The sequence below is a fragment of the Orcinus orca genome, chromosome 16, assembly GCF_937001465.1.
Source record: "Orcinus orca chromosome 16, mOrcOrc1.1, whole genome shotgun sequence".
Taxonomy (NCBI): Eukaryota; Metazoa; Chordata; class Mammalia; order Artiodactyla; family Delphinidae; genus Orcinus; species Orcinus orca.
In genome coordinates this window covers 78786653-78807677 of record NC_064574.1, presented here as the reverse complement: position 1 = coordinate 78807677, position 21025 = coordinate 78786653, and the positions used below count along the sequence as shown (strand labels likewise).

The following is a 21025-nucleotide window of genomic DNA, read 5'->3' as shown; positions in this document are numbered from 1 at the left end:
CTCTGAAGAAGTTAAATAAACCAGTCACAAAAGGACAAATACAGTATGATCCCACTTTATATGAGGTACCTAGAGTAGTCAAATTCATAGACAAAGAAAGAAAATGATGGTTGCCAGGGACTGGGCGGGTGAGATGGGTAGTTTAGTGTTTAAAGGGCATAGTTTTGCTTTGGGAAGATAAAAAAATTCTGGAGATGGATGGTAGTAATAGTTACAGAACAACGTGAATGTACTTAATGACATAGAACCATACATGTAAAAGTGGCTAAGTTGTTCATTATGTATATTTTACAATTCTTAAAAGTTTAAAAACCACCACCTTTTAAAAAAAGGAATTAGATCTGGTAAAGTGGAAGGGGGGACTCTGACACACTATCCAGCTCTACAGGCAGGGCTGTGCTCCACAGACCAGTTTGAAAACTACAACATTTGGAGAAAGCGATAAAGATCAAACACTGGCTAGGGAACAGTGCTTATGTAACTAAAAAGCATAGGGTTAGATAATTTTAAAACCAGATCACATACTTCTACGCAGTCATAAAACTACATCTTCATTAGCTAAATACCTTTGCTTCCTCTGCCATTTTTTTCTCTTCATCCACCTCTTCAGTCTTTGCTGAATCTTCGCTTTGGAGTTTTCTTCTCTTTTGCTTGGGAGCCATGAAGCCTTGGAGAAATTTCTTTATGACACTGGCTTGAAGGGCAATCACACACTCGCCAAAATCCTTCAGTTTCTCTAGTGAGATCACCTACAGAAAAAGATTTAAAAACCAGACTGAGTAAAAGGCCAAGAGAAAGATGAAATAGACAATCCTCGATTAAATTCAAATCAACCTAGACCCAAATTGGTCACATAACATTAATTTAACTGGGTTCCTCAGTTCAATGGATGGCTTATGCATTTGAAAGTAGCCAAGTACTTGGATTTCCCTGATGAAGGGATCCATGGGAGGCTGAAACTTGCTCTACTTAAAGGAAGTTACTGAACTCATTCATACACTCAGTGACTGAGTGCCTACTACGTGCAAATGACAGTCTCAAGGCAAAGAAAAACTGAGAAGGAAAGTAAAAATTTACCAACCTAACAGCTTACAACCTATAAGCCAGATAATACATTTTACATACTTGATCTCATCTAAGCCTCACATTTATTTTATGGATGAGGAAGCATAAACTAAATCACTTTGATCCAAATCATGCTCTTAAGGACTGAAACTACCTTCTCAGCCACACAACACATGCCAATTAAAAAAATACCATTTTAGGGGCTTCCCTGGCGGTGCAGTGGTTGAGAGTCCGCCTGCCGATGAAGGGGACGCGGGTTTGTGCCCCGGTCTGGGAGGATCCCACATATTGCGGAGCAGCTGGGCCCGTAAGCCATGGCCGCTGAGCCTGCACGTCCGGAGCCTGTGCTCCGCAACGGGAGAGGCCGCAACAGTGAGAGGCCCGCGTACCGCAAACAAAAACAAAAACAAAAACCCCCCCCACCATTTTATAACTACAAAGAGAAACAAAGAATGATGATAATCCAACGTTAGCAAGGTGTGGGCCCAGGTTTGGCACAAAGTAGGTTATTGATAGATATTTGCTAAATAAACAAAAAAGTAACTGTAATATTTGAAACAGGTGAAATTCTTTTGGTTGAGTAATTCCTAAAAAAAAATCTTTAAGAACAATAAAGATGTTTAAACCTTTTTCCCAGGTAATGTACCAAGAATTCATAACCAGACTAATGAAAAAAAGTTACATATATAAGATGCATATATAATTTGTTAATTCTAATAGCAAAGAAATAGAAATACAAAAGTCTGGCAGTAAAAGATTTACGATATCAACTCCATGTGTTATTATGTACCCCAAAGTGACATTAAAGATTAAAAGAAATGGAAAGTATTTATAAAATGAGGCAAAATTGGAGGGCAGTGGGAGGTTCAACTGCTCATAAAAATCACACAACTATTAACACACTGTTATAATGCAAATGAACAATTTGAAAAGACTCACAAATATTAATGTTTGGAGTTACGTGGACTTTATTATTTAAAATTAACAAAAAAATTTTTACAGTGATAACTCATGGACAGTGTTCTCCAATCTTTTCTCTAGCTTTGTTACCTAAAATCTAATGTGGAACACAGGGTCTCTTGAACTGTTTCACCTATAACACTTAAGGGTCCTTCTGAACAGTAAGCGATAAGACTACTAAAGTGCCTTCACTGAAATGTACTTGTTTAACAGCATGAGTGCCGCCGAACACAAGTATAACTAAGCTGATCAAGTATAGAGAATGAACAAAAGCAAGATACACAAATGTTTCATACCTTACAGCACAGGCATCACATGGGAATGGATAGGTACATGGGAATGGATAGGTTAAATAATGTTATATGAGTAAGACTCCAGGACTAGTTTTCATTCAACTTAATAGAAAAGCTCTTTTTGAACAAAGGTTCTGAGCCAAATACTAGATTTTCCTGGATACCAGCAGAATATAACAAAGGAAAAGTATCATATGTACATAGAGAATTTAGGGTTCCACATGTGTCTTTCAAGACAAATGCAAATATGATTCCCAGGGTCATCTAGGAAAGTCAAGAACAATATCAGGGAACAATTCCAAATTGAGTTTCCATGAGTAACATTTCAAAGGGTGTTTTCCTTATATTCTTACCCGAGCTTCAAATTCTGATGTTTCTTCCACATAACCAAGTCCTCCCTTTTGTAACCTTGTTGCAACTTCAATGAGATCACTACGAAGGAAGTTTAAAAGCTCCTGGTTGCCATCACAGGATTTTAGACCCAAATTTGGCTTCCGGGCCAGATGAATAGAATGAATAATGTCCTGGTACCTAGAAAAGTTGAGGCAAAGGGGAGGAGGAATAAAGGAACTTTAAAAAATGGTCTATTAATTTCAATTACTTGAATGACATGTTTTATTTCTAGATGACTTATTTAGATCCTTTTCATCTCTCGTTTAATAGTCTCATGTTTCTCACACAAAATTTCAAATTTCTCTTATTCTTGATTCATTTAAAAAATACACATTTTGTTCTGTATATGGTAATTCCAGTATCTGAAGTATGTTTCTTTACCTAGCTCTCATTCATGGTAACTGGTTTGTGTGGTTTTTTTGGGGTGTTTATTGTTTTTTTTTACCAAGAGTTTCTTGATATTTTATCTGTGGAAATTCTTTGAGGCCTGGTTTGAAGTTATGCTCCTCCAAGGAGAGTGTGCATCTGCTTATGTTAGTTGCCAGAAATTGCTACCAACCGGAGACAAACTTTAAATCGTCTGCCTGGATTCTTCACAACACAGAAGAAACATGAATTTGAGCTGAAAACCTACACAAGGACCTTCAGAGTTCACTTTCACACTGAAGATTAACCTTCTGAGGTCACAGTAATAAAGACTCTAATAAGACTCTCTACCCTGGATTCGCCATAAGCTTCACTGTTGGCTTCTTACACCAAAAACTAATGTTCAAGGTCATCGAAGTCGAGTACTAAGTTCCCTTTTCATGCTTAATAATAAGGAGTTTTAATATTATTTTCCTCTGACTATACATTGTGTCTCACTGGTGTTCTTATAAAGGATTCTGCTTTCACTGCCTTCTACCACATAATTTTCCCTTTATTTTCTTCTTTGATCTAAGTGTTATCAAGACAGGACGATTCTGAATACAATTTTAATTCATTTATACATTAAGCAGTGGACCAAAACCAATGATGTACCCATTATCACTCTCAAAAGTGTCTCAAAATTGCAGAGTATGTACTGAACAGTATTTTCCTTCTCTCCTCAATTAAACCTAAATTCCAGCATGAAAGCATGCAGATATTAAAGGTGGCCTTAAGGCAAAACCTATCCCAGTTTTGATAGAAACAACTGCTAGAACAGGAGGGACACTAGCAAATCTAGACGGCACTGATATTGATGCTAATTTTGTAGGCAGGTTTTTTTGTGTGTGGTTTCTCTTGGAGATATAATTCACATAACATTAAACTCACCATTTTAAAGCCTATACTTTCAGTGGTTTTCACATTTTAGAAGCATCAAAACTACCTAATTCCAAAACATTTTCATCACTCCATAAAGAAATCCCATAAGGGTTAGCAGTCACTCTCAATTCTCCCCGTCCCTCATCCCCTGGCAACCACTAATCTATTTTCTGACTATAAATTTGCCTATTGTGGGGCTTCCCTGGTGGCACAGTGGTTGAGGGTCTGCCTGCCAATGCGGGAGACGTGGGTTCGTGCCCCGGTCCGGGAAGATCCCACATGCCGCGGAGCGGCTGGGCCCGTGGGCCATGGCCGCTGGGCCTGCGCGTCCGGAGCCTGTGCTCCGCAACGGGAGACGCCACAACAGTGAGAGGCCTGCGTACGGCCAAAAAAAAAAAAAAATTTGCCTATTGTGGATGTCTCATATAAATGAAATCACACAATATGTGGCCTTTCTATGTCTGGCTTCTTTGACTCAGCAAAATGTTTGCCCACTTTCTAGGATATTTCATTACTTTGTTCCTTTTTATGGCTGAATTTATGGATATACCACATTTTGTTTATCCATTCATCAGTTGATGAATATTTAGGTTGTTTTCATTTTTGGTGCTACTCTGGATACCGACAGAATACTTCTGAATACCAACCAATGTGGAACTGCACTTACAAGGCTGCCTAACTAAAATCAGGCTCTCAGTCTGGTGTATGGCGTGTTAGTCAATGAATAGTCCTGCTATCTTGTATATACATCGTTTAAAAGCATACTTTTCCAAACAAGCATGAGGTGTCCAGAAAATATCAAACAACGGGACTTCCCTGGTGGTCCAGCGGGTAAGACTCCATGCTCCCAATGCAGGGGGTCCAGGTTTGATCCCTGGTCGGGGAACTAGATCCTACACGCATGCCACTTAGTTCTAAGAAGCCTGCATGACACAACTAAAGATCCTGCATACCACAACTAAACAAGCCACAGCGAAGATCCCACGTGCAGCAACTAAGACCCCGCGCAGCCAAAATAAATAAATATTTTAAAAGAAAACACCGAACAACAAGAACATAAAAGAGTTACAGACTTTTAAAATTTTTACTTAAGCTTTTATGGATAAACAACAACAACAAAAAACCCCTAAGGTATGTATAATATCTAATGCTGAAGAGGAGATATGAGGAGCGAGATGAAAACCCTTACCTCTTCTCTAGTCTCTCTTTAAGCTGACTTTCTCTTATTCCCTGAGGGTGAAGGCAGTTTAGCAACTCATCCAGTTCCTTTTGACTATCACATAAAAACCTGTAGGGGCAAAAAAACAAAAACAAAAAACCAAAAAAACCCCCTGTTAACTGAAAAAAAAGGGAAGAATCAAACATTAAGAAAGGGATCTAGGATTGGTGGTGGGAGTTGGGAAAGCAGAATTCCAACCTTGCTCAGAAGTAGAACAATTTATTGTTTCCATGAGACCTAATGTTAACTTTATCTTAGGACACTGGAGCCAATGTTTCCAACTAAAACTTAATATGAGGGGACTTCCCTGGCGGTCCAGTGGTTAAGGCTCTGGGCTTCCACTTCAGGGGGCATGGGTTCGATCCCTGGTCGGGGAACTAAGATAAGATCCCACATACCGCTCAGAGCAGGCCCAAATAAATAAATAAGCAAACAAACAAACATATAAATAAATAAAAAGTAATATGAGACAGATTTTATAAAGTAAATAGGCACACTTGTCCATATCCCTTTCACAGAGTAAAGTTATATCAAAAAATAAAAGACAAAAGGTCATTAAACTAAAGGTGATCACAGCTAAAGCAGTTAATGCGATCACAAAAGTAGAAGGGACCCTCTCAAAACCTAGCTCCCTGCCTAAAAGCAGGATAGATACAAAGGAAGATTAATGGCTATATTTACAATTCCTCTTCTTTAATAAAGATGAAAATTCTAAATACTTCTATTGCCAAGCAGACTGAAAGGCATTTCCAATGCTATGTAAGATCTATCATATAACATACAAAGTTACATTACAAGGAAAAAATAAAATTCTAAACCTTAAAGCAAACAGATATATTCTTATAAAAAAATCAAGTCTGCTTTTAAAGCAACGAGCTTACAGATCCAAGAAATCAAAATCACACAAAATGCTCTTAATAGATAATCACTAACTCACTGGGTTTCACTATATAAATTATTTTCTTAACATTGAAAAAGAAAAAGAAAGAGCAACCAGATGAATGCTCACATTACCATAGATTCTGTCCCTGTTTGGGTATAGTGGTCTCTACAGCAATTTCTGTAGCTGGTCCATGTTGTGTGTTCATGCTTACATTTTTGCCTAGGTTTGCTTTCTTACCTAAGAAAAATTTATACATTAGGCTGAATATAGTACATACTCAATTCCTAGTTTCAAACCTAAGCAGTACACAGTGCAAATTCAACAACCAATAACACATATGCTGCCTATTAAATATATCCACAGGCACAATAGATGCTAATTTCTCTTAAACATCTTACATACAGCACATCATCTGAGACAATTGCTCTCTATACAGCTGAACAGGCAAAGTTTAAGACTATTACAAGTTATTGCAATAGAATGGAGAGAGATGACTAAATGTCTCAGAGCAAATAAATAATCTGTTCCTTGTACGTGATGCTTAGCACAAAGGCATCTGTGGTGAAGCAGACACAACTGAAATATATAAACTACTACAAACTTACCCCTGGAGGCTTCAAATGTCAAATATGATTAGCTTTTTTGTAAACCATCTCCTGTATACTAATATATGACATTACTATAGATAGATCTTAAGCCTGTATTTGAGGCCTTACCTAATTCTACAATTGGTTCTCTCCCCTACTCCCCTTCTCTCCCCTTTAACCTGCAGCACCTTCCCTGCAATATTAACACATAACCTTGTTTAGTCTTTTCAGGCAGGTAATTCTGAAGAAACTCTGCCATGCTGGAACTAGAAAACATGAAGGAACAACATCCACCAGGATGCTCTAGAAGTGAAGGGATGTAGATGCCAGTCTTCTCCTGAGAGCTGTAACTGTGTGGACCTGATTTCTGGAAATAGCCATTAAGCTTTTGAGACACATAAAATCACAGTCCTTCATCCCACTGGAATCTCTCTCAAGTCTGAAGATCCTAACTTCGTATTTACTGCCGTCACCTGGTTATTTACAAAGTCTACCAAAACTAGACTTTTCTACTAAGTACTACAATCTAACAAATAACATAATTCAACAAGAAAATGCCTTAAATTTGAAGTTTTGGGCTATATACTAATTTCCTTATTTAATGATTCTGTGAGTTTAAAAGTTTGGGTTATGAGTTTCTCTAAAATGAAAGAAAACTACTTTTTGAGAAGCAATTTTCATTAGGTTATATAAAGTACAGCTGGAAGGAAGCTTATGTATCATCTAATGCAATGGTTCGCAACAGAAAGCCATGCTGCCTCCTAGGGAACATTTGGCAATATCTGGTGACATCTGGTTATCACTAATGGCATCCAGTGGGTAGAGGCCAGGGATGCTAAATAACTTACAACATGTAGGACAACCCCCCACTACAAAGAATTATCTGGCCCAAAATGTCAACAACAGTGAGGCTGAGAAAACTTGATCTAACCTAACCATCTGGTATTTTTAAATGAAAATTTTTTCTTTTAATTTTTTCTTGGGGGGAAAAAAAGAAATATATACACACACACACACTCACACACACTCACATACACACACGCACATCTATGTATAGGTCAAGAAAGACTATATACACACAAATATCTATATTTAGAAAAGTACACTTTTCTATTTTACAAACTGAACATACTCATGTAACCAGAACCCAAGTCAAGAAGAAGAACATTATCAGTGCCCCTTATGACCCTTCTCAGTCACTTATTTCTAGTTATATATTTGCTGTGTTTCTCCTCACTAGAATTTTAGTTAATTGACATTCAGGACCTTTTATGTCTTGTTTGCCATCTTGTATCACAGCACATGAAAAACTGGTTGGCAAATAAGAGATGCTCCATAAATATTAAATAAATGAATTTTTAAAGTGGAGGAAAAAGACACATAACCACCTTCTTGGCCCCTTACCTCAATTCCAGCCCTTGAAGTACCTACAAAGAGACTTCAAAGGAACAAAGTTTGAAAACTACTTGTATAAATCTAATACCCAAATATCCTAATATTCAAGTTCTTTATCTTTTCATGCTATGCCTGGAACAAAGTCGATAATCAAATGTTAAGTTTCCTTCCTTCTGCTATGCATTTCACATCTTCCCACTTCACTCAAATAAATCTACCTAAGAAGGCAATAAAGAAATTTAGAAAGTAAAAAAAAGTGACAGAGGAAAGACAGTCTTAATATTGACCCTACTTGAGCAGGGTAAACTAACTAATAGATATACATACTACGGGGACAGTAATCCTCATCAGGAGAGTCTGCATGGTCTTTTCGGTGATGGCTGAATCGGTAGTCAATGCTGTCATGTACCCAGCCTTTCTCAATGAACAAACCTGGAACTTCATCTGAGAAGAGCCAGTATCTACAAATCACAACCACATATTAATGTGTTAGTGAAAGATCATGAGCACAGGATGACTTCATTGTTGAGGAAGATGATTACAGAATATCACTGAACGTTCAGCAGATACAAATCCTAAAGTAAAGCACAGAATACTAAAATTTTGGGAATTTGAGATTCATTTATTATCTGTAATTTTTATAACTTCTAATATTTCACTACTTTAGGTTCCACACAATGTATGCATTTAAAATATCTTACCATTTTTAAAGACTTCTATTAGGATTACATTTCTCCTATCACCATAATTTAAGCTTCATATCTGTGGTATCTTTGAGGACAGGGTCATGTCTTTAACTTCATAACCCTAGCATTTGGCACAGTAAATATTCAAATAAATGTGTGATGAGCAATTCTGTTTCCAATATCCACGAACAGGGAAGCTTGTCTAGTCTTAGTACAAACTAGCAACAATATAGCAGCCCTAAAAGATGATAAAAATTAAGTTTAATAACTCACCTATTATGGTTTCGATCTGTACCAATTGGAGTCCTACGCATGACTAGTTTTGCTTTGGCAATTCCTTCCTGGAAAGCCTTCTCAGCAGCTGCTTTGTGCTTTCGTATTCGTTCTTCTTCAGCTTCACGTTCTAGTTTCACTGTTAAAGATAAAATGAATCAAGTTTTTTCCTAGTAAATTTTACTCTTACAAATTTAAATAAGATATGGAGTGAAATGTGCCTGGTATTAAGTAGAAATCTTAGTTTCCTTCTCCTAATTCTAAACTGTTATAAGAAATAATGTGTAAGGCAGCAATTTCTATCTGATCCTTCTGTTCTTTGAATTTTGGTGATGTCTCAGCCATCAACTCAGTGCAAAATCTTTTCTCTCCAAAATTTAACTTATTAGTTTTATAATAAATTAATTTTATTTTATTGATAATTAATTTTAAATGTAAAGTTAAAATAGTCCTTAAACGGAATTAACTGAAACATTTTCTGACAGGACCAGCCACAGGATCCTCAAAATGATCAGGATGACTAAAACCAAAATAGCTATTTCAAAATAAGACATATTTCAGTCCTGAGGAATTTAGAAAAAGGAGTGAGAAAGCAAGGGCACAGAAGCATCAGCAGATAATAGTAATTATTGCTTCTTTAATACTATTCTTTGAGTTATTCAGCAAGTTGCTACTGTTAATGATGAAAAAAAAGTTTTAGTCAATATATTTCTGATCATTCATTTAATAAGTTTATTCTACCCAGATAGAAATTTCCCTCAATAATGAAAGACACCCAGGAATCTTTCCTTTTAAGTTTTTCCACAACTGTCACAAATTTTGATACTGTAAGTAAAGGGCACTGCTATTTACAATGCCAGCAATTTTACTGCTGGTACTCTATTGATGACAACATCCACAATGTAGCGAGAATCTGGAAAATGCATCAGTCTACAGATGTTACTTAAAAATTTAAGTCAAATTTCATCTATTTAAAACCAATATGGGGGAATTCCCTGACAGTTCAGTGGTTAGGACTCAGTGCTTTCACTGCTCTGGGCCCAGGTTCAATCCCTGGTCAAGTAACTACGATCTCGCAAGCTGCACAGTGCGGACAAAAACCAAAACAGAACGGTATGGTATTTGTTACTTTTAATAAATGGTTTTCTAGCCTGAATAGAGTTGTACGTTTGAAACAATGATTACAGTAGAAATCAGTACAAAGGTCAATGACAAAAAGAGTAATGGCCAAATCACAATAAAGGAAAAGCTCCTTCTCTTGCAGGTACAAACAAACAAAAAACAATCTAGGGAAAGTCATCAAAAAAAAAAGACCAAATTTAGTTCCAGAGGTTACAGCACTGAGCTAGACATCAAAAGACCTGAACTCTAATTCAAATACTATCCTTGGCAAAGTATTGATATTTATTACATATTTTATAATTACATTACAGGGACTTCCCTGGTGGTCCAGTGGTTAAGAATTCACCTTCCAATGCAGGAGACGCAGGTTCAATCCCTGGTTGGGGAACTAAGATCCCACATGCCACAAGGCGACTAGGCCGGCGTGCCGCAACTACTGAGCCCATGCGCTCTAGAGCCCATGTGCCACAATTAGAGAGAAGCCCGAGTGCCACTACTAGAGAAGCCAGAGCGACACAATGAAGATCCCACGTACCACAACTAAGACCCGACGCAGCCAAATAAATAAATAAAATTTAAATATATGTATAATTATATTATATATTTATAATATTCTGTTTCTTGTTTCTCTATATCAATAATCAACTTATTTCTGGCTTCTCAATTCTATTCAAGACACTGTGGTATTGGTGTAAAGACACACATAGCCAGAAATAAGTTGATGTGTCTATAGTCAAATTAACTCAAAATGAATCAAAGACCTAAATGTAAGAGCTAAAACTCCTAAGACTTTTAGAAGAATACACAGGAGTAAATCTTCATGACCTTGGATTTGGCAGCAGATTCTTGGATTTGACACCAAAACCACAACCAACCAAAGAAAAAATAATAATAAATTGGATGTCATCAAAATTTTAAAAATTTGTGCTTCAATGGACACCATCAAGAAAGTAAAAAGGGGCTTCCCTGGTGGCACAGTGGTTGAGAGTCCGCCTGCCAATGCAGGGGACACGGGTTTGTGCCCCGGTCTAGGAAGATCCCACATGCCGCAGAGCGGCTAGACCCATGAGCCATGGCCGCTGAGCCTGCGCATCCGTAGCCTGTGCTTCACAACGGGAGAGGCCACAACAGTGAGAGGCCCGCGTACCGCAAAAAAAAAGAAAAAGTAAAAAGACAACAAACACACAAAATGGGCGAAAATGTTTTTGGATCATGTATCTTAAGGGATTTGTATCTAGAATATATAAAGACCCCTTGTAATTTAATAATAAAAAGAAAGGGGCTGGGCTTCCCTGGTGGCGCAGTGGTTGAGAGTCCGCCTGCCGATGCAGGGGACGCGGGTTCGTGCCCCGGTCCGGGAAGATCCCACATGCCCGCGGAGCGGCTGGGCCCGTGAGCCATGGCCGCTGAGCCTGCGCGTCCGGAGCCTGTGCTCCGCAACGGGAGAGGCCACAACAGTGAGAGGCCCGCGTATCGCAAAAAAAAAAAAGAAAAAAAAAAGAAAGGGGCTTCCCTGGTGGCGCAGTGGTTAAGAATCTGCCTGCCAATGCAGGGGACGTGGGCTCGTGCCCCAGTCCGGGAAGATCCCACGGCTGGGCCCGTGAGCCATGGCCGCTGGGCCTGCGCGTCTGGAGCCTGTGCTCCGCAACGGGAGAGGCCACAACAGTGAGAGGCCCGTGTACCACAAAAAAAAAAAAAAAAAAAAAAGACAAATAACCCAATTTGAAAATGGGCAAAAGATCTGAATTAATATCCTCCGAAGAAGATATACAAAAGACAAATAGGCACAAGAGAAGATGACATCATTAGTCATCAAGGAAATGCATATCAAAACCACAATGAGATACCAATTCACAATCACTAGAATGGCTACAATCAGAATCATAGAATAACAAGCTTTGGCAAAGATGCAGACAAGTGGAGAAATTACAACCCTCATTTACCACTGGTAGGAATGTAAAATTGTGCAGCCACTTTGAAAAACAGTCTAGGACTTCCTCAGTTAAACATAGTTACCACATGATCCAGCAGATCCATCCCTAGGTATATATACCCATGAGAAATGAAAACATACGTCCACACAAAAACTTGTACACCAATGCTTGTAGCAGCATTATTCATAATAGCCAAAAATGATTAAACCAAACCAAACGTTCATCAACTGATAAATGGATAAAAACAAAATGTGACATATCCAAACAATGGAATAATATTCAGTCATAAAAAGGAATTAAGTACTGAGACATGCTACAGCCTGAACCTTGAAAACATGGTAAGTGAAAGAAGCCAGTCACAAGAGACTACATACTTATTATACAGCTCCACTGATACGATGTATCAGAATAGGCAAATACAGAGATACAGCAGTGGACGGTGATTGCTTAGGGCTGGGGAGGATGGGTATAGCTAAAGAGCATGGGGTTTCTTTTTGAGGTGATGAAAATGTTCTAAAATTGACCATGATAAAGGCTGCACATATCTGTGAATATATTAAAAAACAATGAACTGTACAATAAACGTGGATGAATAATATAGTATGTGAATTATTTCTTAATAAAGCTGTTTTTTAAAAAGTTCAGACTTAATGGTGCTATGAAAGCCCCAAATTTTTACTTCCTTACATCTTAATAAGGGAAAGATTAATATCTGAGTTGGCAACTGTGCTGAGGGCTTCAAATACCTTGTCATTCATTTGTTATGACAATCTTAAGCACATGAGGAAACTGCGGCGTGGATAAGCAACGTGCTCAAAGAACTATAGCTAAGTCGCAGGTACCCAAGTCAGTCCATTCCCAGGTCATATGTTATTTCCACTATGTCTGTTTGTGAATTTGGTCCTTCACTAAGCCAGAAAAGATGCCAACATCACACTAATCCAAGTCAAACTATCATTAACTGCAGAATGCCAGGCTGAACACTCCTGCTAGAATCTAACATACCTAGAAGGGTCGGGTTATTACAAACAGAAATAACTAAATAGTTGTGACAAACGAAGACGCTACCATTACCTCAGTAATTTCCTTTCTTCTACTATCTCCTAAAGGGCTTCCCCTTTTCTCTCAACACAAGATTTTACCTTTCATTTCTCTCTCCTGAATTTCCCGCTCCTTCTTAGCCTGAATGGCAAGCAGCCGTCTGCTCTTCACGGCACTGATCATGTCTTCAGCTTCCATATCTACCTGGGGCTCAAACTTCACAACTTCTTTTTTCCTATCAGCTTTGCCTAACCCATTCTCCTCTTTTCCATTTTCTTTATTTCTGGCTTCCATTTCTTTCCGTTTCTGTTTCTCTGCTCTCTTCTTATCATTTTCTTCCTTCAATACAGCAAGCCGTTCCTTCCATAACTCTGCAGACATCTGCTGCCTGGTTTCCATGTGGTCCTGCACTGAGTATGTCATGAGAATCCGGTGGCAGAGTGCTGTCAAGATCTGCAGTTTCTCCTCTGATGTTAGCTCAAAAAATTCAGAGGTCTCCAGCTTTTCTAGGAACTCATCTTGTACCTCATTGTCTTCAAATGGTGCTGAATCTTTGTTGTCATCTGTGTCTGAGCCCTCACTTTCTTCCTGAATGTCAGATTTGCGCAAGCAGAGCCGAACCAGCTCTGAAACAGAATGCAGAGTCAGAGGGATTTCTGACAGCTTCATTCCCAATTCACCATAGTCTTCTGCTATTTCATCTTGTAACAAGGTCTGTAAGAGGATGACCAACACTCTATTCAGGTATAAAAAGCCACCCTTTTCTGCACTCAAGGCTTCCATAAGGGACACAGCAGTAATAGGATACTGAGCATCTGGTAAGAGTAACCCAGAATAACAGCTCAAGAACTCCACCACCATGGCCACATCCCCAAAGAGTGTATTGGGCAGCCCTTCAGGGGTATCCACCAATTTAAATGTTGGAAGGTTTTTGCCAGTTAACTCTTGGTCCTCGTACCGCTTCTGTTTCTCTAGTTTCTCGAGCATTTCTTTCTCTCTCCGTTCCTTGGCTTTCTCCTTCAACTTTTCTTTCAGCTCCTCTCGTTTCTTTTTCAAATATTCTTTGCGCTGCTCTTCAGACATAGAAGCCCATCTCTTTTTGTGCTCTAGAAGCTCAAAGCGTTTTTGAACAATACTTCGCAATTCTTCTGGGAGACGAGCTCTATCTTCACTAGAGAGGAGACGAGCTGTTTTGGAGATAACACAGGACAGGGCACTCTTCTTGTCCTCCCTGTCTTTGTTTTCTTTGTAGTAGGCGATAAGGTGGAGGGCAGCAGGAGGCAGATGTTTATGAGGTTTACTAGAGGACCTAGGTGTGCCCCCAGAATTCCTCGGGGCTCGTGTCACCTTCTGAGTGCCTTTGGCCATGTCCAACAAAGTCATCTGCTTCATTTTGGTTTTAGGAGTCTTCAAGCCCTTTTTTGGAGATTTGGAATTCCCTGTGGATTTCTGTCCATTCAGAATGCCTTTGCTTCTGCCCTTTGCTTTCAAAGGTTTGTCACTATGCTTCCCTGATTTCTTGCCAGGTGGGCCTTTCTTAGGAATGTGAAAGTTAGCATGTAGCTTGTTGGGCGACATCATCTTCATCACTTCCTCCAGATGCTCTTCTGGAGATTTGGAATTCTTTGAGTTCTTCACTTTGAGTGGTGAGCCATTCAAGGATTTCTTCAAGTGTACATGACACCATAACTTAGGATTTAGTGGTGAACTGAGAGAAGAGTTGTCTGTCTTGGATTTCTTTGAGGGCTTCCTGTCTGGAGATCCAGTATTCTTCCTCTTAGTAGAGGGGTTGAGAGTCATGTACTAGAATTTAAGAACAGGAGCAAAAATAGTTTTAAAAACTAATTTAAAGAAGCAATATTTAAGCATCCTAAAGGCCCTCTTCCCCATCTATTCAGGTAAAGCTACATATTCATTTCTCTTCATAGACACTCTGTCCCTGAAAAAAACAAAGCCATGAATGTTAGCTAATGTTTTAGCCATATCAACACAAAATTCTCTTGATACTCAGACTTAAAAATCTATACTCCGGGACTTCCCTGGCGGTCCAGTGGTTACAACTCCATGCTTCTACTGCAGGGGGCATGGGTTCAATCCCTGGTCGGGGAACTAAGATCCAGCATGTCATGCGATGTGGCCAAAAAAAACATCTATACTCCAATATTAGGCATTTTTTGCTATATAACTAGTTTTCTTCTTATATATAGATTAGCAGTTCTTAAATACCTTAATGAAATCTATGAACTCTTTCCCCAGAAACATATAAAAATCATGCATACAATTTCAGAGTCCATGGGTCCCAGACTAAGGATACTTGATCTAGATAATGTCAACATCTGAGGAATTTTAAAATTATTGCTCTTGAGACAGGATTGTATTTTTGTCCTTTAAACCTTTAGTACAACTAGGGGTATTCTATGTTTAGAATGGTAGAAAGTACACCATTTAAGTATTTTTGTTTAAATTCAGAAACATATTTTCTTATTAAGAGTATCAGTAAGTATACTAACGACAACAAAACACTGCTCACAAATAAGGAGCCCTCCTGATCCTGGCTCCTTAACCTCCTCTCTGTCTTCGCCCCACACCTCAAGAACTCTTTCCCACGAATACATTATTAACTACAAGCCCCATAGGACTTCCCTGGAGGCGCAGTGGTTAAGAATCCGCCTGCCAATGCAGGGGACATGGGTGCGAACCCTGGTCCGGGAAGATCCCACATGCCGCAAAGCAACTAAGCCTGTGCGTCACAACTAGTGAGCCTGGGCTCTAGAGCCTGCGAGCCACAACTACTGAGCCCATGCGCCACAATTATTGAAACCCGCACACCTAGAGCCCGCGTTCCACAACAAGAGAAGCCACTGCAATAAGAAGCCTGCACACTGCAATGAAGAGTAGCCCCCGTTCGGCGCAACTAGAGAAAGCCTGTGAGCAGCAATGAAGACCCAACACAGCCAAAAATAAACAAACAAATAATAAATAAATTTATTTAAAAAAAACCTACAAGCCCCATAAGTTCTCAAACACACAATTCTCTCTTGATCATCCCCTCACATCTTTCAAATCCACTCCCTTTAGTACCCCAACTCTGCAATCCTTCAATCCCAGCAGGACCCTTAAATCAGTTAATTCTATCACGTTTTCACCAATCTCACTTCTTTGTCCTTCTTAACTCAGGTTAAGTTCCACAGACAGTCATTCCAATCAATCTTGCATAAACCTACGGTTCCCTTGTCTCTCTTGCTCTATTATATCAAGTTACTCCTAGCCTGCACTTGTTAAGCTTGAACATGACTAGAATAAAAGACACAATGACAGTGTGTGGACTTATTTTAAATTCATGATCAGGTACCTCAGATGGATCCTGAATGCCACTCAGTAATCACAATATATTCCCTTAGTCCATTTACCTTCTCACTCTCCTGGATATACATCTTTTCCTATCTCCTAAAATCTCCACCTTATCCCCATTATACAGAATTAGTTAATAGGTTAGAACCCAGTCAACCTGCCATTGTTTCTGTTTAAATGTGCATTGAAACAAAACCAAAAACACTGTTGATTTTGATGTTTTAAAATATAATTACAAAGAAAAAAAGCCTGTTAAAACACATACTACATGAAATAATAGCCAAGCAATGAAAAAGTATAGCCAATTCAAAAAAAATTTTTTTTGTTTCAAGTGATTAGGAGAAAGACTAGATACCCCTAGAATACTTGACTTCTATTACCAAAAGCAGCTAAGCACATAAAAGGCACTCAGAGACTGCTGAGTTTAAGTTTCTGAGTGGAAAGGACTAACTTGCTAAGAAGCAGTCTGGAGGCAGTGGATAAGACAGGCTAGTGTGAGATGAGACTACAGGCCAGGAAACAGCTGAAGACTATCGAATATGAAATTAGGACCCCTTTAAAAAGGCAACAGAGAAACAGCTATGGTGAAATAAATCTCAGAGATGCTACAGAACAACACCTATGCTCCTGTTGAAGTAAACAAAACAGGTACAATAAAATTTAATAAGTTGTACTACAATGCCAAATAAGCTTTAAACATTAAGGATATAATCATCAGAGAAACAAACTCATAGAACCTAAGCAGCACAAGAGGTAGAAATATGGTCTGCAATGAATGAGTGGCTATACTTAACAAATCCTTCTTCTGGCTAAGTTCTCTAACTTTAAAGGCCAATCTGCCTTTTAAGAACTACAGGCAATTGCAGGTTACTGTTCCTCCAGCTGGCTGTTTTTGTTCCCTGACCAAAACGGGATGTTTTGTTCCTCAATTATCATCCTCAGTATGGGCTGACAAAGAGGTTTCATAGTTTATAGAACATAAACATTATCTGTGACTCAGGGGACACTTTCCCCAGAGGCAAGAATTTCTCAGTTCTAGTTCCCCAGAACTATATTTTAAAATGTTAAAAAGAATAAGCAAAGATAACTTATGTATGATTCCATTCTTCTTGCTGGCAGTAATATTACCAAAACTCCAGAGAGGACAATATTTCAGAGACCACCCTACAAATCACGAATAAGACCCAAAACTACCCTGGCAGGAATTAAGGACAAATATGTGCCTTCCAAAAGTTAATCATCCACTTCAGCTAGCCTTGGAAAATCTTCAGAGTACAAACATAATGGATTGATACTTTTTCTAGTGAGCAGGATAAGAGATTATCTCTAAAGTCATTCTAAAATAAAATTTATCACTAAAAAGGAGTTTAGTGTGAGACTATGTTTCATTTTTACCATTTTAAATAAATATCTAATAGGGTCTATTATAATTGGGCCACTTCTTAATTTACTGATTACATTTCTTTCTATTTAAAAAGTCACTCAAATTTAGCATAAATTTCTTCTACTTAGAAGCACTCTATTATGCAGAAATAATGCAAGAAAGAGCTGGGATGGCTTAGCCATGAGATGGTCCAGCAGCCCATTTTTATCTATAAGGTGTGTTTTTTTGCCAAGCCACACCACATTAATTTTTTTTCTTAAAAATGAAAGAAATTAACTCACCCAACCCCCTCCCAAAAGGCCGGCTCCCCGCGTGAGCAGTCCTTCAGTAACTGGATCATCTCAGCATAGGGCATGCTGGGCAGTCACAGCCAATGGGAGCCGGCATGGCTGGACTCAGGGGGAATCTGAAAAAGTATAAAACCACTTATGTGCTAAGGGTCTCCCCTGTCCCCCATTCAGCATAAGTAATCTACCAGAGTAGTGCATAGAGAAGGAGAAAAGAATGGGCATCTGGATTAGCAGTATTATAGTTTTCTGGAAAAGGCCCTTCTTAACTGCTAAACAGGGAAAAATATTTATGTATATATTAGCAACACGAGAGGCTATAAGAAAAATAGTGTAAAAAAAAAAAAAAGAAAAGAAAAATAGTGTATACAGTTCCATACTTGTTCCCTGTCACCTGGAACGAACCACCACCACAAATAAGGAAATCTAATAAGATAAAAATGAAGAAACTTAATATTTATAGCAGCTCATTCAGATGCTAAACTTAACTTACTAGTAAGCAGTCAGAACCCTAAACTAGAAAACTTTGGCAATCTACATTCTGATTCTATTCCACTCTTCTCATTCACCCCAGGAACGATGTTAGGAGTTTTAAGGCAACATTCATATAGTGTGCTTGTCTCAATCTCTAGATGCCTTTATCAGCAAATCTGTGAAATGTGTTACTATACAATATTTTTAAGTGCTTTGAAATTAATGTAATTTATTTTTAAAAGTACTACTGCTCTATGGCACTTCCCTGGTGGTCCAGTGGTAAAGAATCCACCTTACAGTGCAGGAAATGCGAGTTCGATCCCTGATCAGGGAACTAAGATCCCACATGCCATGGGGCAACTAAGCTCGTGTGCCTCAACTACTGAGCTTGCGTGCCTCAAATAGAGCCCACGCACTCTGGAACCCATGCACCACAACTAGAGAAGAGAAAAAACCTGCACGCCACGACTAGAGAGAAGCCCACACACAACGAAGAGCCCGTGCCGCAACAGAAGATCCCGTATGCCTCAACAAAGATGCTGCAGCTAAGACCCGACACAGCCAAAATAAATAAATAAATAAATAAATAAATAAATTTTTGGGAAAAAGTACTGTTGCTCTAGTGTCTAATTCATAAACAAACTTCAAGCACCAAAATTTAATCAAAGAAAAATCTTAAGACCATAAACACTTACTTGAAACATCAGTTATTAGGAGAGATAAGAAACATCTTTTAAAATGTATAATAATTAGTATCACTAATAATGAGACAAAATTACACCATGTGCCTTCTGAAATGATTCACTGAGAAGAATACAACATCAGTTCTGTGGTATTACTAAGCATGAGGAAATAAACTTAAATTGAGGAACATTATACTAAATAATTGGTTTGTATTCTTAAAATTATCAAGGTTTTTAAAAGACAAAGGAAAACTGAGGGACTAATCCAGATTAGAGAAGACTACAGAGACATAACAAGTAAATGTAATACATGATACTACCCTGGATCCTATTAGGGCCAAAACAAAATATGTTTGGCTAAAAGGATGTTAATGGGACAATTGGCAAAATTTGACTAAAAACTGTAAATCACTTCTTTCCACACCGACAGTGCTCTCACATACATGGTAACCATTCCTAAAACCTGCTGGATTTTCTGTAATTAGTGTTGCAAACCTGCCCACAAAGTGATACAGTACAAGAAGCGCAAGGATTCTCTGTATTCTCCAAGGAAAGGAATGTTATGACAGGAAGGAGAGTGGCTATGGTGGACAGACTAAGCTGGTTTTCCAGAAAAAGGCTAAATAAAACCACAAAGAAGATTTTGCTGAGGCTTGAATGCATTGAGCCCAACTGCAGATCGAATGCTGGCTGTTAAGAGAAGCAAGCATTTTGAGCCGGGAGGACGTAAAAAGAGAAAGAGCCAAGTGATCCAGTTCTAAGCTTCATATTTTGTTTTATTATGAAGATAATAAAATCTTGAGATTACGTTTACTTTAAAAAAAACTACAGATCAGATAACAGTATCGTTTTCATGTTAATTTCTTGATTTTGATCACTGTACTATAGTTATTGTAGAAAATATCCTTGTCTTTTAGGAAACACATATTCAAGTATTTTGTAAAAGGGTATCCTGTCTTATAACCTACTACCATCAGCTCAGAAAAAAATAATGTGTATAAAGAGAAAAAAATAATAGGGACTCCCCTGGTGGTCCAGTGGTTAAGAATCCGCCTTCCAATGCAGGTGACGTGGGATCGATCCCTGGTCGGGGAACTAAGATCCCACATGCCGTGGGGCAACTAAGCCTGCGCCACAATTAGAGAGCCTGTGTGCCACAACTACTGAGCCCACACACCACAACTAGAGAAACCTGTGCACTGCAACTACTGAGCCCGTGCTCTGGAGCTCACACACCACAACTAGAGAGAAGCCCGCACACCACAACAAAGAGCCCACACACCTCAACGAAAGATCCTGCATGCCGCAACAAAGATCCCCCAACTAAGACCCAATGCAGCCAAATAAATAAATTAATTAATTAAAAAAAAATCATCTGCTCAACTCCTAATCCAGAACTTGGAGGGCAGTAAATAATAAATTGAAATGACCAAAAAGTCAAATCAAAACAAATTTTAAAAAAAACAGAAAAAATAATAAAACAAATGTGGTAAATGTTAAAATTTGAGGAATCTACTTGAAGAGTACAGAGAAATTCTTTATAGTATTTGTCACCTTTTCTATATGAAATTATTTCAAAATAAAACGTTTTTAAAATGTATTCAGAATATTAAATCAATCCAAATTATTTTAGGACTCCAAATGTCTTAAAAAGTGTTATTTTTCTTGTTACGTCTCTAACCAAATGCTTCCTTACTAGGATATACCA

At 38.4% G+C, this 21025-nt stretch overlaps 1 protein-coding gene and 1 pseudogene across 2 annotated transcripts in view; one reads left to right on the top strand and one right to left on the bottom strand.

Moving 5' to 3' along the window:
- The window catches only part of BAZ1B (bromodomain adjacent to zinc finger domain 1B), a 66596-nt gene that overhangs the window by 16242 nt on the left and 29329 nt on the right, over positions 1-21025 (bottom strand). For both annotated transcript variants that reach the window (XM_033426351.2, XM_033426349.2), the window contains exons 7-13: positions 13240-14941; positions 9042-9180; positions 8410-8543; positions 6232-6337; positions 5188-5286; positions 2672-2849; positions 567-749 (exon numbers count right to left, since the gene is read on the bottom strand). In XM_033426351.2, the coding sequence (XP_033282242.1) occupies positions 567-749; positions 2672-2849; positions 5188-5286; positions 6232-6337; positions 8410-8543; positions 9042-9180; positions 13240-14941 (2541 nt within the window). The remainder of the gene's footprint in view (positions 1-566; positions 750-2671; positions 2850-5187; positions 5287-6231; positions 6338-8409; positions 8544-9041; positions 9181-13239; positions 14942-21025) is intronic.
- On the top strand, positions 19761-20078 carry LOC101283488 (60S ribosomal protein L36a-like; annotated as a pseudogene).